The 18,079-nt window shown below is 39.4% G+C and overlaps 1 protein-coding gene across 1 annotated transcript in view; it reads right to left on the minus strand.

The window, feature by feature from the left end:
- The window catches only part of LOC149138623 (uncharacterized), an 89,227-nt gene extending 71,374 nt beyond the window's left edge, over positions 1–17,853 (minus strand). The window contains exons 1-3 of the mRNA XM_089447188.1: positions 17,508–17,853; positions 11,146–11,232; positions 10,808–10,966 (exon numbers count right to left, since the gene is read on the minus strand). Of these exons, the coding sequence (XP_089303314.1) occupies positions 10,808–10,966; positions 11,146–11,232; positions 17,508–17,744 (483 nt within the window). The 5' untranslated portion in view covers positions 17,745–17,853. The remainder of the gene's footprint in view (positions 1–10,807; positions 10,967–11,145; positions 11,233–17,507) is intronic.
- Between the last annotated feature and the right edge of the window lie 226 nt (positions 17,854–18,079).

An 18,079-nucleotide genomic window follows, 5' to 3' on the forward strand; every position in this document is an offset into this window, starting at 1 on the left:
TGCCCTAGTTTCATCGTTTATCCTTAAGACTCAAGAGGGTCGAAATTAGATATAAAGAGAAAGTGAAAGTCAAGTTTACGGAAAAACAAGGTTTGATCACCAAATTGACAAGGCCAATGCTTAGTCCTTGGGATTGTTACCCACCATTTTGTGGGTGATATCCCTAGGAGACATTTTTCCTCCAAGATGGTCCTCCGCTGGTAGCTAGCAGCCCCTCGCAACCACCAACTAGCTCGTTGCGCCATTTCTCTGCCACCTGAGCTAGTCGTGTGGTCCCTCACCCATCTGTCATGATTGTATGTTTGAAGGTGGGCCTCCCGAACCTAAAGGTATACCTTCTCATTTGGTAATTGAGTATTGTAGTTTGCTTATCATGCACACTTTTGGGCATGGGTTAATGGGGGGATTTGGCGGAAAGAGTGGGTTAGGTCTGTGCTCTTGTCCCCTAAACCTCTTTTGGATGTTAACCTTGGACCCTAGTCCCGTGGTATCTCTTTTACTAACCCTTGCGCTTTAGGGATGGTACTACATGGGAAATCACGATTTTGGTTGCATGGTCCCACTTCCTCATCCATATATATTACTCCCCTTCCACTCATTATAACCTCATTCATCATTTCTCCCACCTGGGTCCACATTCCTCCACTGGGTCCACATAGGGTTAGCCTTCCCCTTGCCCACACCTTGGGTCGGGCTTGGAATGACGCCCCGTAGGTTAATGCCGCTGAAAATAAAAGTAAAAGCATAATTGGCCACATTCAACTGTAAAATGTACCACAAAATGCAAAAGATGGTCGGGATAAACACATTTAGCATGTGGGCAAAAGCTAATACATGAGCTCTACCCCATCATCAGGGCCATCACCCTGGTTCCTACAAGCCCTAGATCAGCCTCCTTTATCATTCAGGATGTTGATTTGGGATAGCATCGGATGTGCTCTAGCCATGAAAATTGGTGGAGAGGCTAAAGCGCATGAGATCTCCAAGACCCAAAAATGGTTTGGACAGATTGTACCCGGTTTGGGAGATATTAAAATAATTAATATTTTTAATGGAGTTCCTAAGTCTAAACTTAGGAAAAATAAAATATTAACAGGTATTAATATAAAACTAGATTAGAAGGTTCCAAAAGTCATGGATCAAGCCAAATCTAATCTTAGTCGTTGATTAGAGATTTAATCTCAGTCGTTGATGGATCAACAAGAAAAGTATAAGAGGAGGCTTGAGGGTCAGTTGGAGAACACACCAGAGTGATCAGTCATTCATTTTGCTAGAGCGGGGTTGCTAAGCAAAGTTGAATCAATGATCAGCAGCGAGGGGCAATGAGTACGAGGCAGAGAGGCAGAGACAATACTGAGAGACCAACGCCAAAGCAGAGAGAGCGAGAGCAGCAGCTAGTCCAGGCTACGCAAAGCCCAGCAGAGACAGTGTAGAGGCCAGAGGGACTACGTCATCCACGCAAAGGCTGTTGGAGTGAGGTAGAGGGTCCCAGAGGCTGCGCAATGCCTCAGAGGGCTGGCGCAAAGGGTCTTGGGGCTGACGCAAAGGCCAAAAGGGCCAGCGCTGAGCTTCAATTATGTCGAAGAGGGTTTCGTGGGACAAGTTTTCTGAATACCTATTTCCGAATATAGAGGTATTGCTGCCATGTATTTTTCTCTGTCAGGTGAGCCAGTTAGGCACCCTGTTGTACTCAGAAAGACTACATAATAATATAAACCCTCATAATAGCTGCACCGGTTTTCCCGCATTGGGCTTTTCCGAGGACATTTGTCCAAAAAAACGGTATCACTTGTGTGCTTGTTTTCTTTCAGTTGATGATCTGTAGATGTTGAGATTCTACTTGTGTGTATTTCGGTATTTAAATGTATTAAATAACTTGTTCGAATTTAAACAAGTAGAAGAAATAAACGAGCAGAATACAGATTAATTTTCTAACGGATAGACTTAGAAAATTCAACACAAGAACCCATGATTGTCCCAACCCCTGGTGAGCAATGAACCACCCTACCTTAAAGGGGGTATCCACTGCTATTTCACACATCATGCTTGTTGATTTGCAGTAGCATCGGATGTGCTCTAGCCATGAAAATTGGTGGAGAGGCTAAAGCACATGAGATCTCTAAGGCCCAGAAATGGTTTGGGCAGATTCTAACCGGTTTGGAAGATATTAAAATAATTAATATTTTAAATGGAGTTCCTAAGTCTAAACTTAGGAAAAATAAAATACTAATGGATATTAATATAAAATTGGGTTAGAAGGTTCCAAAATTCATGGATGAGGCCAAATCTAATCTTAGTCGTTGATTAGAGATTTAATCTCGGTCGTTGATGGACCAACGAGAAAAGTATAAGAGGAGGCTTGAGAGTCAGTTGGAAAACACACCAAAGTGATCAATCATTCATTTTGCTAAAGCGGGGTTGCTAAGCAAATTTGAATCAGTGATCAGCAGCGAGGGGCGGTGAGTATGAGGCAGAGAGGCAGGGACAATACTGGGAGACCAGCACAGAAGCGGAGAAAGCGATAGCAGCAGTCAGTCCAAGCTACGCAGAGCCCAACAGAGGCAGCGCAGAGCTCAGAGAGACTGCGTGATCCACAAAGAGGGCAGAGGGAGTGATATAGAGGCTGCGCAGTGCCTCAGAGGGCTGACGTAGAGAGTCCTGGGGCTGACGCAGAGGGTCCTGGGGCTGACGCAGTGGCCAAAAGGGCCAGCGCTGAGCTTCAGTTGTGCCGGAGAGGGTTTCATGGGACAGGTTTTCTGAATACCTGTTTTCGAATATAGAGGTATTGCTGCCGTATATTTTTCTTTGTCAGGTGAGCCGGTTTAGGCACCCAGTTGTACTCAGATAAACTGCATAATAATATAACCCTCTGAATAGCTGCACCGGTTTTCCCGCATTGGGTTTTTCTGGGGACATTGGTCCAAAAATAACGGTGTCACTTGTGTGCTTGTTTTCTTTCAGTTGATGATCTGTAGATGTTGATACTATACTTGTGTTTATTTTCAGTATTTACATGGTAAATAACTTGTTAAGTAATTAAACAAGTAGGAAGAAATAAACCAGATAGTACAAGAAGAATTTCTAACGGGTAAACTTAGAAATTCCAACAATGCTCTTATCCCTTGAGCCCCAAGCAGTCAATTAAAGAAAAATCATAAAAGGCAAGAGGCATATAAACAAGGGTAGAAAAATCAAGGTCGGGGTACCTCATGTACCGTGATTTCTCCCTCCTATACATTATATACCCAAGTGTGGGCTTCCATTTTATTAGCTACCCTTGTACCCCAGCATGTGGCCCCGAGTTGCCCCTTTTCATCCCTTACTCCATTCATCTCTTTATCACATGCCACCACCCTTTAAAGGATGTACTTTGGACATACTATCCCCTTTAGAAGTAAAAACCACCTAATAGGATACTTGGTTAACCACATTTGGAGCTTGGAGACATTAGCCAATGCAAAAGCCCACTATGGAAGGGCATGCCATTATGAAGTCCCCACCTGTTGTCCATGGTTTCTAAGCTCTTTTACTCAATTTTCTTGATGACTTGTTGTACTGGAAGGCTAGGGGACGCATTGGATCTTATGCAGGATTACAGGTGGTCTCCATTTTGGGTTTGGTCTACCTATACGGGGTCCTGACTCCTAACCCTCCAGAGGGCTACATTGGGACATGTAGGGTGTGTGTTGAAACTTGAGAGCCATGGATCCCCAAAGATGTTCAGAGATTGTTCGAGATTCACCAATTGGACGAGGAAGATGCACTTGGTTCACCTTTGCCCAGCGAGCTCCACAATTGTACCATGCACTTGGCAAATGACCCGGGACTTGTATGTTGATATGTCATCACTTACACCATCATCTGAGCCCTTAAACATGGTCTACAAGCATCTTCGACTTACTTGGAGACCCATGAGGTCACTTGTGTGCCCTCACACCATTGTGAGCACCAGAGTTTTATTATGTGGAGAGCAAGGAGCCAACCCCTTGTCCGTTACTTTTGGAAGTCCTATTCATAATTATGGCACTTATGGACTTCATCAGGCCTCTTAGAGGGCCCAACGACATGTATTATTAATCATTCGACCACTTGAGAGGCTTGTTATTTTAATTATGAGCTAGTTTGGTGGGCTTGTCACAAAGAATTAGTTACATGCACATTATTTTTATTGTAGGGGCTAATGTAGGCTTAGGTAGCTAAATCGAACTCATTAGGAGTGTACCAATACAAATGATGAGAGTTCATTACTCATCATCACTTGGATTTGGAACTAGTATCTCTTTAGAGATTTTCACTATCCTTCTTGGAGGACGAATTTTTGGAGCATGAAATGAATTTTGATGTTTGGATAATTTTCATATGTCTTGGAGCTTCTTGATGAAAAGTTTTTGGATGGTTGGATATATTCTTATACATGTAAGTACACTTTAATGCTATTCTTTTTTCTTTTCTTTTTTTGTCACATACATTGTTGTTGGGATTTCGCTATACTAGGGCTTATTTGTTGCATCTCTTATGCGAACTTGTGGAAATTTTGCTTCTGGATAGTGAATGCTTCATGCATAAGCCATGTATAATGAATGAATGTTCCTAGGGATGTTTCATTACTGAAATTCATCTTGACAAGCCATTTATCTTGCAAAACAAAGTATAAAGTCTTTGAAGTTGCTTTTGTTGCTGCCCTAGTGCCAAGCGAAGTTGTCTTTGAGGCCTCCTTGACCTAGAAAATTCAAAGGTCCATAGTCATAATTCTACCTAACTCCAATCTCCCCAAAGGATTAGGCACTGGTCCACCCAAAGGTGATCACCTTAAACCTATTTTTTCTTCTCCCATTTCCTCTTTACTAGGTCTAGTCCTCTAGGTCACCTAGGACATCAATTATCTCACGATCTAGCCATCCAAATACTTCGAGTTTTGGTCCACAACTATGCTGGTGTGTCCTCAAGAAGCCCTTCAAATTTCATGAGATTCCGACTGCAGGATCTTGAGATATCACAAGCCCTAGCTCGAAGACCAATTCTTGCCCTTTGTTTCCCTTAGGCTAGAAACCTCACTGGGATCCTTGCATTGCCTTTCATTGAAAATTCATTCCTTGATCCCTTTCCCCTCCCTAATTAGGTCAAGCATATCATTGGTTGCTAAATCCTATCTCCTTGACCGAACGTCGAGTCCACTTGGTCACATGTGGTCTCCATGCACTATCAAGGTTAATTCTTCAAAGATCACCTGGAACCCAAGTTTCCGCAAGAATTCTAGGCCTTAGGGATCTCCTTCATAAGACACATACTCAAAACCTAACCTTAGAAATTATCCCAAGCCCTTCCTAGAGAGCCTTCCATTTTGTCTTCCAAGATAAGCAAGCCACATATTTGAGCCTCTTGTGAAAATACTTCCAAGATCACCCATCGCCCTATCATTGGTCCATCTATTTCATGATCCTTATCATAATGGGTCTCCTCCCGTCGGTGAAAGTTCGTAAAGAATAGGGAGCCTTAGCCGAGGTAACAGTGCGTTACCGCTCCATTGTTGCCCTTAACCTAGTAGTAACCCTTCAAGGATCCCCTTTTAAGACCCCTGCTAGTTTGAGCAATAACGGGGATGATAGAGTCTATGGGTGTGATAAATTGGCTAAATCTTGAAAAGCAATAAGGATATTTTGATGCCCTAGCACAAAACCCTAACTATTATCTTTGTGAGGGATAAAGATCACTTCGGAGAGCTATTACAAAAGTTCACCAAGGGGATTTCCATTCACATTTCATACATGAATAATGCATACAATGATGATATCTAGATTCTATACAATTGATCTTCAAGAATAATGGCACAATAGAAAAACCCTAGATTATCAATTCATTCCATACATTAGACAATAAGATCAAAAATTTATCAAATACAAGGCTCACTTACAAGATAAAATGCATGTACAATCCTTTATTGATCCAAGATAATTTCTCCAATGCCAAGAAAATAGCTCCAATAGACAAAAGTTCTCCATAAAGTCACATCTCTCCAAGATACAAGAGAGCCAAAATTCTCAAGGAGGTCGAATTACATCACAAGTGATGATGAATAGAAATGAATTATCCTCTCCTCTATTTATATGAGGAGGAAAAGAGCTAATTAGCCTAAAAGCCCCTGGAAAACAAGCTTGATTGCAACACAACCTTTGGTTACAAGCCATCCCACTAGCTTCAACAATAAATGCCCTAATTAGCCCACATGTGTGAGTTGCTAGCCATGTCCAAGGGATATGACGTGTCCAAGATGATGTAAAAGCATGTAAAAATCAAGATTTGAGGGTTGGCCTTCAAACTCACCTCAATGGATCTTGTGTCGTCCCAAGATCCAGTTGGAGCACCATAAAGTGGTCTCCATGGGTCTCCAACTACTCAAAGTGGCCTTCTTTGCTCCAGCATTGAGGCCTTCTCAGGTGCAACTAGCCCTCCCTAGTCTCTGAAGGTGAGACCATCCTTATCTGGGCCCTGAATCAGCTGTCATCCATCAATTGGTGCTACAGCCAGCTTCCGGGCATGCAGGGTCCAAGTGTGTCATCCTAAAGAATCATGAAATCCGGTGCAAAGGCATCCAACGCCATGGGTGCAGGAGGTGCTCTGGAACATGTGTCATATGTTGCTATTGCTAGGAGGCACAAGAGTCTCAATGTTTCACCTATTTGTGCCCGTATACTTCTCTAATGGACTAGGTACCTGTGGAGAATGTGCTCAAGACCTAGGCTATTGAACCACCTGACAAAAACAACATGAATTCTAGTGAAAGAAACCAGTCATCAAGGACAAAGATAATTAGTGCATCTAAGTGAACCAATCTTAAATGTCGTGGTCTATTTAATACTTCAAACAAAGATTCCTTTCTAAAATCAGGACCCTGATCTCGCAATGGTTTTTTCTCCATAAGCAGGGGTGGCTAAAGGTCAACCCTATTAGGTGTTTCTAGCCCCTAAGGGGAAGTAGCATTTCCTTGGTCCACCTTTCTATTGACAGTTGTTAGTGAATAATAATGTGGCAACAAAAGGGATGAAACTTCATGGCTAAGTGCCATGGTCAAAGGGAGAAACAAATGGGGGCGTCTACATCCTGAGTGTATAAATGTGAGGAGGAAGCATTCGTGGATGCATGAGTCACAAACTTGGCCCTTGTTTTTCCACTCCTCTTGCGCGCCTTTTACTTCTTGAGTTTTCTTTGTATTACTGCTCATAGCTCAAGGGTTAGAGTTTGCTTTGAATAATGTGGCAATTGTATTACCCCTTAATGATGAGTCAGTTCATTGTTCATCAAGGTTGGAACATGCAAGGATTCCTTCCTCCAATGCAATGGAGCAACATGTGCTCAGGAACTAGGTGATGGCCATAATGAGTGACGTAGAGCCCATGCAAAGCCTTTGCCCACGTGGTAATTTGAATGTCCCTAGCCATATTTTGCACTTTTATTTTTCGTTCTTTAATTTTGTTGTGGCCATGATATGCTCTTTCCATTTCATTCAACTACATCAACCTCCTAAGGTAAAGTTTCCAAGCCCTACCCAGGTATGAGGACATATGGGTGCCAAATCCCAAAGAACTCATGACAGGTTGAACCCAAAGAATGGAGGTGAACTAAGGGTTTATAATGTAAGATGGAAAGTGTTAAGTATGACATAGGGAAAATGGAACTACGCTATCTCAATCAGGGCTTCCCAAGTAGTACCCCTCCTGTACCCATTACGTCGTTAAGGGAGGTCCCACTAGATGAGGTTCAAAGATTAACCCCCCATTTAAGGTGAGAAAACAAGATCACGATCAAAGTCCATCATTCTTCCAACTCACCTCATAATCCATATCAAATGCCTAAAAACAAACAAGTATAATCACCCTATTGCAAAATGACCAAAATATCTTTGAGTGGAAGCCCACCTTCATCCATGTGCTCATGTCAAATGGGTGAGAAGCAAATGGCTTATGCAAGTGCCAGAGATATATGGCATATCATCAACTAGTGGTGGTTGTCAAGGGTTGTTGGCTATGTCGTTGACCGGTTGGTTGTCAAAATGGGAGAAAAGTTCTCCTATAAGTTTACCCATTTTGGTGGGTAACAAGGCCATTATATTGGTATTGTTATATTATTGTTGCCATTAGTGGTAGAAGCATTATTTATAATTGTACCCCTTGTCACACACACACACATATATCATTTTAGGAATCGCCAATAAATATTTGTAAACATAAGGTGTCAAGGAGGTTGACCCCTCAACACAACATTCTTATTCTTTCACTTGATTTAGGTATTACCAAATTGAGTATTTTTTATGCTTATTTAGCTATTTGGTCCATAACATTTGGTATTAGAGTAAACAATCCTTAGTTTGGTTCTTTCAAATAAGTCATATTACCATTTTCACTTTGTTTTGGATGATTGGGATTACAAAGAACTTTCAAGGTTGACCAAAAGAGAGGAATACATAGAGTAAAAATTTCAGAATTTGGTTCGACATTACAAGTTGTACAATTTAGGGTTTTTGTTTAGTCCTCAAACGAGACTTAAAGAGGCAGTTTCTATAAAACAATGATATCTATAGATTGTGAGATCCAACTAGAGTGTTGCTTGCGTGATTGGAAATAAGCCACATCAAAGAATCTCTAGTCAATAGTTGGTTATAATCGCGGACATACAAATTGTAGAAGTTTAGGGTGTCTCTCAATCCCACAACCTTGCTTAAAGCATAGTTTCTACAGAAAATCTCAAGTTTGGAGATTGAGAGGTACAAGTGAAGCAAAACAAGTGCATTGGAAAGAGGATGAACTTATGCATTACTAAAAATTTCACAATTTGAAGTGCTAAAGGTGCAGTGTGACAAGTTGTACAAGTTTGTTATTCTTGAATAGGGCAAAACTAGGAAGTTCTAGTAATTCCACCATAGTTTTCTCTTTGAAGATCCAATTGCATGGGATCAATCAAAACATGGAGAGGACGTATCATAATACATTCTATAAAAATTTCATCAACAAAATGCTATAATTGCAGAAGTTAGAAAAAGGAATTAGAGGACAATATAGAAGAGAATATATAGGTATTTATTTTGATACATATTGAGAATAAGTTTTTAAAAAGGGACCATTGTCATGGGAAGAAACAAGACTATATTTTGTAGAAGCAACAAAAGTGGGAGAACATGGCGAGAAAAATTATGGAATTTTTCATCAACTGGAAGAATAGCCAACATAAAATGCAATTTGGAATAATGAGTTCTTCATACAGAAGCATCTGAAGTTAATCAAGCATTGAGATCAAGACTTGTTTGAAGGAGAGGGCCATGTTAAGCCCCTATGTCTTTAGCCATTACATTGCTATTATTGTCATTGGTGATCAGCTCATTATTTGCAATTGTACCCTCTCTCTCTCTCTCTCTCTCTACACACACACCAAGAAGATCCAGTTTTGGGGATCATTAAGAGTTATTTGTAAGCATAATATGTACAGGAGGTTTCCCCCTTGAAGTGGCATTCTTATTCATTGGCTCTTTCACTTGATTTGAGTGTGGTATTACTGGACTGCATCTTTTTTATGCTTATTTGGTTATTTGGTCCATAACAACAAAGTGTATAAAATTCCTTTTGTAGGACAATTTAAAGAATCCTTAATGAGGTATAAAAGTGATCATTGGCTCACTAAGGCTAATAACAGATAGAATCCTTGCTAGGGACATGGAGGAGCACATCTATGAACCCAACATGAACGAATGTAGGCAAATCTGACAAAGGTTCTAAGCCCACAAAACCCAATAGTATTCCCACGTCAAATAAAGAAATCCATTCTAGTCAGGGAAAGAGAGAGGGTTGCTCAAGGATGCTGCTTGTCCTCCTCCAAGACAAACTAATATGATGATCATTGCTATGAGGTTGAATTAAAAGTGATTAAAAGATAATCTTGGTTTCCAATGCCATGATTGATAGATTAAGGGAACAAGTGCCATAAATCACTCCTGCATACTTGCCATAAGTGTCACTAGCTCAATTTGGAAGAAATAAACTTTTATTTCGTTTGTTGTACATCCAAGGAAAAAGACTGCTTGGAAAAAAAGCTTCACTTCTTTGTTCACAAAGGTAGAATATACCACCACTTCTCAAAGACCTTTAAGACAGATGGCTAAAGAAATACAAAAAGAATAGATTGTTTCCATTTAATGGCAGATGGAAATGGATTCCATATTATATTCTGAGCTTTGTGCTCCAGTTTTTTAAAATCGATTTAGGGTTTAAACGCAAGCCCAAAAATTATTACTCTCCCATTTTCTAACTTCTAGTATAGATTGAATGTTATGTGCATACACTACCCCAAGCAAGTAGTGGGATGAGCATCCCAATGACTCGAAGAATAGTCCTGATCATTCAAATGATCATTTCTTCAACGAGCTTATTAGCTGCACAGCTCTATAAGCAGCCATGTGAAGGGTAAAGTGCACCGGTCATTACCAGACTGCCCAAACCAATGTGGAATGTAGACATTTACAAAGATAAAATTTGGTACTTTAACTAACCCAGTAACATACACGTTAATCATGAAAATTGTTTCCATTGTAAGAAAACTAAAATAGAGAAGAAAACTTAGAAACAACTAGTGAAACAAGGTTGGACATTTGGAAGTTACCAGAATATCTAGCACTGAACATATCTCCTTATAAATGGTTGGAGAACTGAAGATGAATTAACATTGAGTATTGAACAAAGAAACTCGAAAATGCATATTGCTCATCAAAGTGCCCAAATCTTACATATGCTTGGGCAGCATAATGAATTACAGATCAACACACCTGCATGACTTTATTTTCATAGTCACGGAGTTGTTGAGCATATGTCATGTCTTTTGATGAAACCCTGAATATGTATGACGAAATCCATCCAATAGTGAGGCCAAGCACCATTACCAGCTGCACAGCATTCCCTGCCTTGATAGAGTCTAGTCCAATCAACTATACCACATCATGAATTCAAATATGTCAGCAAAAGATAGACAGCGATGAAACTTTGAATCTGATAGAAAACACTTAGAATGTTAGCAAGTGAAATTTCATACACTGCAATTGAAAAGGGCAAAAAAATGAAGAGACTAAACCCTCAAGCAATGAGGTATGAATAGCTCTGAGTATACCTCCAGTCCAGATTTCAGTCCAAAACCAAAAGCTGTCAAACCAAGGCCAATGAGCAAAACGTCCTTTCTTGTATACCCAAATGGTGTCTGCCAAGATACAGAAACTACACTAAGTAAAATAAATTGCAAATAACTTGCCATTAGAGAAAAACTCAGACAAAGGCATGCTATTATGTATACATGCAATATCCCAAGCATATGCAGAATATTGTTTCATGTAAAGAAAATTTATGGTATTTCTATGCAGCACTAACTGTTTCCTATGTTCTGAAATGAAACTTACCTCCACTAATTCCTTACAAAATTGGCCACAAAATCTGCAAATACCATCTCAGAGATGTTTCTATACTTTTAAGAGACATTTCAATATTTTATCAAGCTTAGCCCCAATCAATATTGACAGCTTTGGGATGATGGATTATTCATAAGACCCATTAATATGGTTTTGATTAACTACAAAATTTAGCATTATCAAATGTGAACTGATTTGATCTTCTTGTTATTGGTTACATTGATGTAGTGCACCCATCAATTTTCATGATCAAAAGTTATACTTCAAAGACTTCTGATTTTCAGTTTTTTTATTTTTTCAATGATGTATGTGTTGCCTCAAAATCTAGCAGGTCTTGTGAGAGGCATCACAAGACAAAAGGCTAGACCAAGGGACAACACTATAAGGTGGGGGGCCCACTGTCACCACAGCCACCACCTCCTGCTCTTTAGTGGATTTTCACCACAAGGGAGGTTTCCCTGTGTAGGTCACCTAATGGATATTCAAGTCTAAGGCTTGGAGGTGACAAGGATAGGCTAAGGAGAGACACTCAGCTTAAGGACAAGGCTAAAATTAGCAAGGATAAGGCAAAGCATGCCTTCCAAAGACCTATATAAGGCACAAGTGATCTAGGTTTTAGTGAATAAGGAATGATAACAGGCTTACCAAAATACAAAAAGGCAAAGAAAAGGCTTGACAAGATAAATATGATCAATATTTGAGACAACAAGCCTTCAAAAATCCCCAAGTTGAAGCCTAGGACCATATTAGGGTTTATCCTAGGGCAAAATTTCCTAGGGCTTGTGACATCAGCCCTAAAATGGAAGAATTCACCTTTAAAAAGGGGTGATTTTGAGGCAATGAGATACAAACCACATATGGAAACCTCTCAAAAGCAAATGCACTTGCCCTAGTTGAATTTGGCCCTAGCCCTAGCCTAGCTTCTTGCCTTAAAGGGCCGAAAATTTAAGGAGAGGGAAAATATTTAGGTTTAAGGGAGTTTTTATGTTATGATCACTTATGTGGAAAGGCCAATGTTTGATCTTGGGTGATGGGGTCTAGAGAGGGATCTACTTATGGAAGAACCAAACCCTGGAATGGAGTAAGGGGTATTGAAAACAAAACCCTAGTTTTTCAAACCCTAGCTATAATTTTATGAGGGGATAGAATTATTAAGGAGAGCTTAACATGAAGATTCACTCAAGGGATTGTCACACATTCTTAAGGGGTAATGCATACAATACTTTGCCAAGATTTCATAGAAAAATATTCAACAAATATAGCACATAGAAACCCCAACAATAACCATTCCATGCAATATCCATAAAAGATATTGATAGAAAAATTACAAGAAATGCATGAATTAATCTTCTCGTATCCCAAAATGATGTCTCCAAAGCAAGAGAATGTCTCCAAAAGCAAATACTCCACAAAGATACAAGTCTATTTCAACTAGGCCAAAATCCTCAAAGACGCTGAATTGATCCACAAGTGTTGGATAAAAATGTGAGGTGACCTCTATTTATATATGTTCTACCTCAACAAATTTCTAACTAATGAAGCCCCTAAAATGAGTTTGACTTAAAAAATTTATAGACATGCGTTACAAGCCAACCCACTAGCTAAGTGACAAAATAGACCATAATTGCCACACGTCTGAGCCGTAGCCTCTAGAAAAGTTGATGCCATTCCCTTTTAGGGCTCAAAATGTCATGCCATGGTGAAGTGAGGTCTGAAAAAGTGCCATGATCCTAGGATCATCGAAATTTTAAGGAAGTTTTGTCAAATCCTCCTTTCGGGTCCCAAATCCAGCTAGGATGTCTCCATGCCATCTCCATGGGTCTCCAACTGTAAAAACAGGGCAACCTGTCTCCAACGTTAGGGCTTCTCCAAGTGCAACAAGCCCTCACTACTCTCTCAATGGAAGACCATCATCATCCGGGCTCTGAATCAATTCCTACCCATCAGGTTGTGCCAATGCCAGCCTGGAAGCATGCTCGATATTGAAATTTTCCGGGGCCATGAAAAATCACTATTTTTCGATAAAATCGTGATGTTTGCAACAATAGTATTATCACAATAATGACGATGACGATGTTATTGTGATAGTAACATTGATCTAAACTCATTGGTGATGGGAAGGCAGAAAGGTTTGGCAATAATTTTTATTTCAAATTTGCATTGAAATAGATCCATAAACTATCTCAAATATCCCAATGAACAGTTTCTCATAACATATTTTAATGCTTTTAATTTCTTTCCATAACTTACAACAAGTTTTTTTTCACTTCATTGTGTTGAGTCTAAATTCATCTTTGATGTCTTTATGTCCACAAATATCCTTGTGATAATTTAACCAATATGATGTTCTTAGCAACTACTATAAAAGAGAGATAAATAAAAACATAATAGCAACACATAAAGGAAACAACACATGGGCACCATAAATTATCCTGGAAACCCTTGTGGAAAACCGACTTCTAATAATAGATCTATTATTGTTTGGCCCAAAATGACTCGGTCATAGAGTCAAACAGGTTTAGTCTACAATGTGTGGTTTTCCAGCAAATGGTATTAGTGACCCATGGTATGGCAATACCATGTGCCCGAAAAACATGTACTATAGACTAAGCTCATTTGACTCTATGACTAAGTCAAGTTTACCAAATAGCAATTTTATATGTTTTCCAAACAACATGCTACACTAAAGTTCATAAATAAAAGAATGTAATTCCATTGATAGACATCTCATCCACCAACAAAATAGCATAAACATCAACAATCATCAAACACATGATGAAACATATGAAATTACCCTAGAGAAACCATATGAAAACCCCAACAAGAAGAGATGTTTCATTCGAAGAGGCTTGGTTACAATGTTATTGCTTCTCACAGAGCTTGAAAGAACAAAATACAAATAAACTATTTTCTCTCTTCAGCAATGGCCTTATGTACTCAAAGAATGATGAACAACACAAGGAATGACTCTATTATTTGTTTGGAAGATTAAATTCCTTCAACTTCAAGAGTTGTACACAAACCCCACTTGCAACAAGACTCCCTATTCGATTCTTATCTTCTTTTTCTTCTCAATCTCAAGCTCTTCTCTTCATTATCAAAATGTAGAAAACTTACTTCAAGTTGCAAAGGATGCTCTTCAAAAGCTTGTGAGACTATGAAGTGGATTCCAATGTTGTTAAAACTCCTCTTGCCTTTGTCCTAAATTGTCATTGTTATCGACTCTAACTAGCAAGGTATTAAATTTCGTTTTTTGTTGGGATTCTCCTCTCATGATGTGGGTTCTTCACTTGACCCAGGACGATCTCCTCTCCAAACCATGAACACTAGTCTCTGCAATGAGTTCTCTCGTGTTGTTCCAAAACAATAAGAGGCATGAACACAATCTAACTATAAATTTTCTGCTCTTGCCAATACAATAGAAGGTATTCCTCTAAAGCTCAATGGTGATTCAGAATTCAAATCATTCCTCTCGTAAAACATATGTTGCTAAGCAAACAACTCTTCTCTAACTAGCATACGTTTTCTTTGCTCAAAACACTAGGATGTCCTCCAAAGCCATTTTCCTCCAACCACAATTTTGTGTTGCCTTAGCAATCAAATGGAGCCATCTTTTTCTTTCTAGCTACGACCAAAAACATTTTTCCACGAGCATGGCAATGAATTCTTTCCCCCTTTAGGCTAAGGAGGTGTTACCTCACTGGCAGCAATTCATTCTCCCTCTATCAATCTTTAGGAGACAATCGAAGCACTTGAGAGGCCAAACCATTTTTCCTCTTGTTTTCATTTTGTTCTCCTACCAAAATAATGGGAAGCCATACATTTTCCATTTAGCAAAGAATCCACTCTCTACCAAAACCATTCTGATGCTTTACGTTATTTTTCCCCAGTTGACAGTGCTTCCCTTTCTCTCCTTTGGAATGTATTTTATTCTTTATCTAGCAAAAGGTTGGGAGATCATGTGTTTCCTTCAACTACAACATACAAGTGATTTATTTAGCTCCTCCTTTATCTAGCTAGAGGAAGTTACCTTTGTCAGTGATCTTCTCACCCAGCAACAATTCCCTATTCCTGTGGTCCCATGATTTGTGCTTCTCCACGACCTTAATTGTCACTTGCCACAACCTAGGTGATTTGACTAGTTGGAGATTCCTCCCACCAATTAAAGAAAAACATGACACTTAGAGTGTTGCTTAGCTCGATGTGGAACCACCTTGGAGTAGATCCTCTAGACTTCCAATGTGTCAGCCTTCAGGCCTCTTCTACCAACAGCATATAGCAGTAATGGTTATGGCTGCAAGGTTCTTCCATTGCTCCAAGTAATCTGACACCAACAGGGACAATCAATGGGAACATAGCCTTCAGCCTGTTCTCTCTAAAACATATATGACGCCTCTCGGAGGTTCATAAGAAGTCTTCACAAATGCTAAAGTAGGATTTCACCCAAGTGAAGCGAGGAAAAAGATTTTAAAAAGAACACTTCTAAATGCTAAGAATGGCATAAATAGACTGTTGGTTTACATAAACTTCCTGTCTCTTCCTCCTTTGTCCACATATTCGAACTTTGTTCATCCTTCGTTTTGTATCCTTGAATCCACTTCATGGATACCTTTTGTATCAGAAAGTTGATATTTCAGCTAAGGGCTATTGATTACACACTCCTTTATATCCTTTTTTAATCTAGAATTGCCTTCCCTCCTTGGCACTTATATAATTCATTTCAGTTGCCATTAAAATGCCCTTCAACTTTCTAGGGAATACAATAAAGACTTTATATGCTCAAGACTAGTCCTTAGCCAATTATTCACACTTGCCGGGCCACCGTCTATCAGCAAGTTGGAGCACTTCTCAGATAAAGGTCTATCGGCAAGTTGGAGCACCTGTCACAATAATGACCCAATTTTCAAACGCAAAGGGCTTGCCCTTGTGATAATGCAGTTAACCCAGTCTTTTTTACGGTGGGTCATGTTAATACAGCCAGGTCAGTCCTGTAATAATTTGGAGGCAGTGTGGTGCCCCCTCTGCTAATGCAATTTTTACAATTGAGGCCACTAGCAAGTCCTGAGTGACTTTCAAAATAGATATTCTTCGGTCACCAACTTTGTAGCCAAAAGTTTTCTGATTGTCACGCTGATTTTGTAGGTAATCTGTACACTCTCCAATCAAAAGGCTTTTGCCGAGAAAGAAAAAAAGGTCCTGGCCAATTTACACACCATGAATTAAGACCTCAATTCATATAAACAAAATCGATTATCATAGTTTCACCTTGCCGTCTGCAAATAACAGAGACCTAAGTCTTATAAACAAAAACAGTTACCATAGTTTCACCTTGCTGTCTGCAAATAACAGACACCTGCTCCTAATCAAGATAGCTACTTAAAGAAGATTTCTTTTGTTTTGAATTGGAAAAGCTCAGGGCTCAAACCTAAACCTAACAACATGTTTATTAGGCACCCACGTTCTCGCTGTAACTTAAACAAGTAAGCCTTCCAACAATCATGTTGCATTCTTTGATGATCGCTAATTGAGATTAATCAGCACATTATTATTTAGAAACCAAAACGGAATTCCAGAGGACCTCTCTTTAAGCTTCCATATTTTAAATTGTTAGAGCTCAATCTCCTCCCTTCTTGTCTTTGAATAAATGTTTAAATCCATTTTGTTGTGAACGCGTTTGTTCAGTGGTAGTGACGCCATCCACCAGGATTCACCGATCAACAGTATAACATGAGTTTTGAAGATTTGAGGGTCCCCATCTACCACTATATCATGATTTTTAAAGATTTGGGCGCCCCATCCACCAGTATACCATGAGTTTTAAAGCTACGAAGCCCGCTGGATGTCCCGGGCGATCTGGCGGAATAATTATCCTGCCACCACTTACCATACATAATTTTTAAAAGCACTTCCAAAATTTAAAAATAAAATAGATAAAGTTCAAAACAAAGTACAACAGGGATATGTCTCGAAGAACTTCCAGAAAACTAAATTTTAATATACAGGAGGAAAAAAAGAGAATTCAGAGTCGATTTTTTTTGGGGAAAAGAAACACCGAAGAAAAACGCGTTACCTTGCCTTGGGCGCTGCTGCTGCTGGTGTCTGCCTCCGTTCGAGATGAGAATAATCTCAATTTCTTCAGAGATTTAGAACTGGGAAGTCTTGAGTTCGAAGCTCTTCCGAGAGAATTGATAGCAGGTACAGAAAAGTGCTTAAACCTTGGTGTTTTGAGGCCAGAAGCAATCATATAATCCGAACAGTGGGCTATATTAAAAGCAAACGAACCAATTGCTGCTACTGTCATTGCCATTTTTCCCACACTTCACGCGTATCCTCCTCTTTTAAGCTGTACAGGCTGGCTCTCGAAATTGGAACTCAACACCACCTGCTTCACCACAATTTCAAAATTATCATATTTGCCTCATACTTAATTATCCTGTCAGATATTTTATATTATTTAACTATTTTTTTGAACGGACGAGTGATACAGGCCAGATATTTTACGGGAATGTGATGTGTTTGGAGTGATTATTTTATTTTTTATTTTTTATACATATATATTTTTCTAGGAAATGATCTTGACTAGGGACCAAATCTCCACACAAAGTTGTTGTCTAATTAATTATTTTATGGGTCAAATTAATT

The sequence above is a fragment of the Pinus tabuliformis genome, chromosome X (genome assembly GCF_031772625.1).
Source record: "Pinus tabuliformis cultivar Carrire ecotype Pingquan chromosome X, CPIR1, whole genome shotgun sequence".
In the NCBI taxonomy this organism is placed as follows: domain Eukaryota; kingdom Viridiplantae; phylum Streptophyta; class Pinopsida; order Pinales; family Pinaceae; genus Pinus; species Pinus tabuliformis.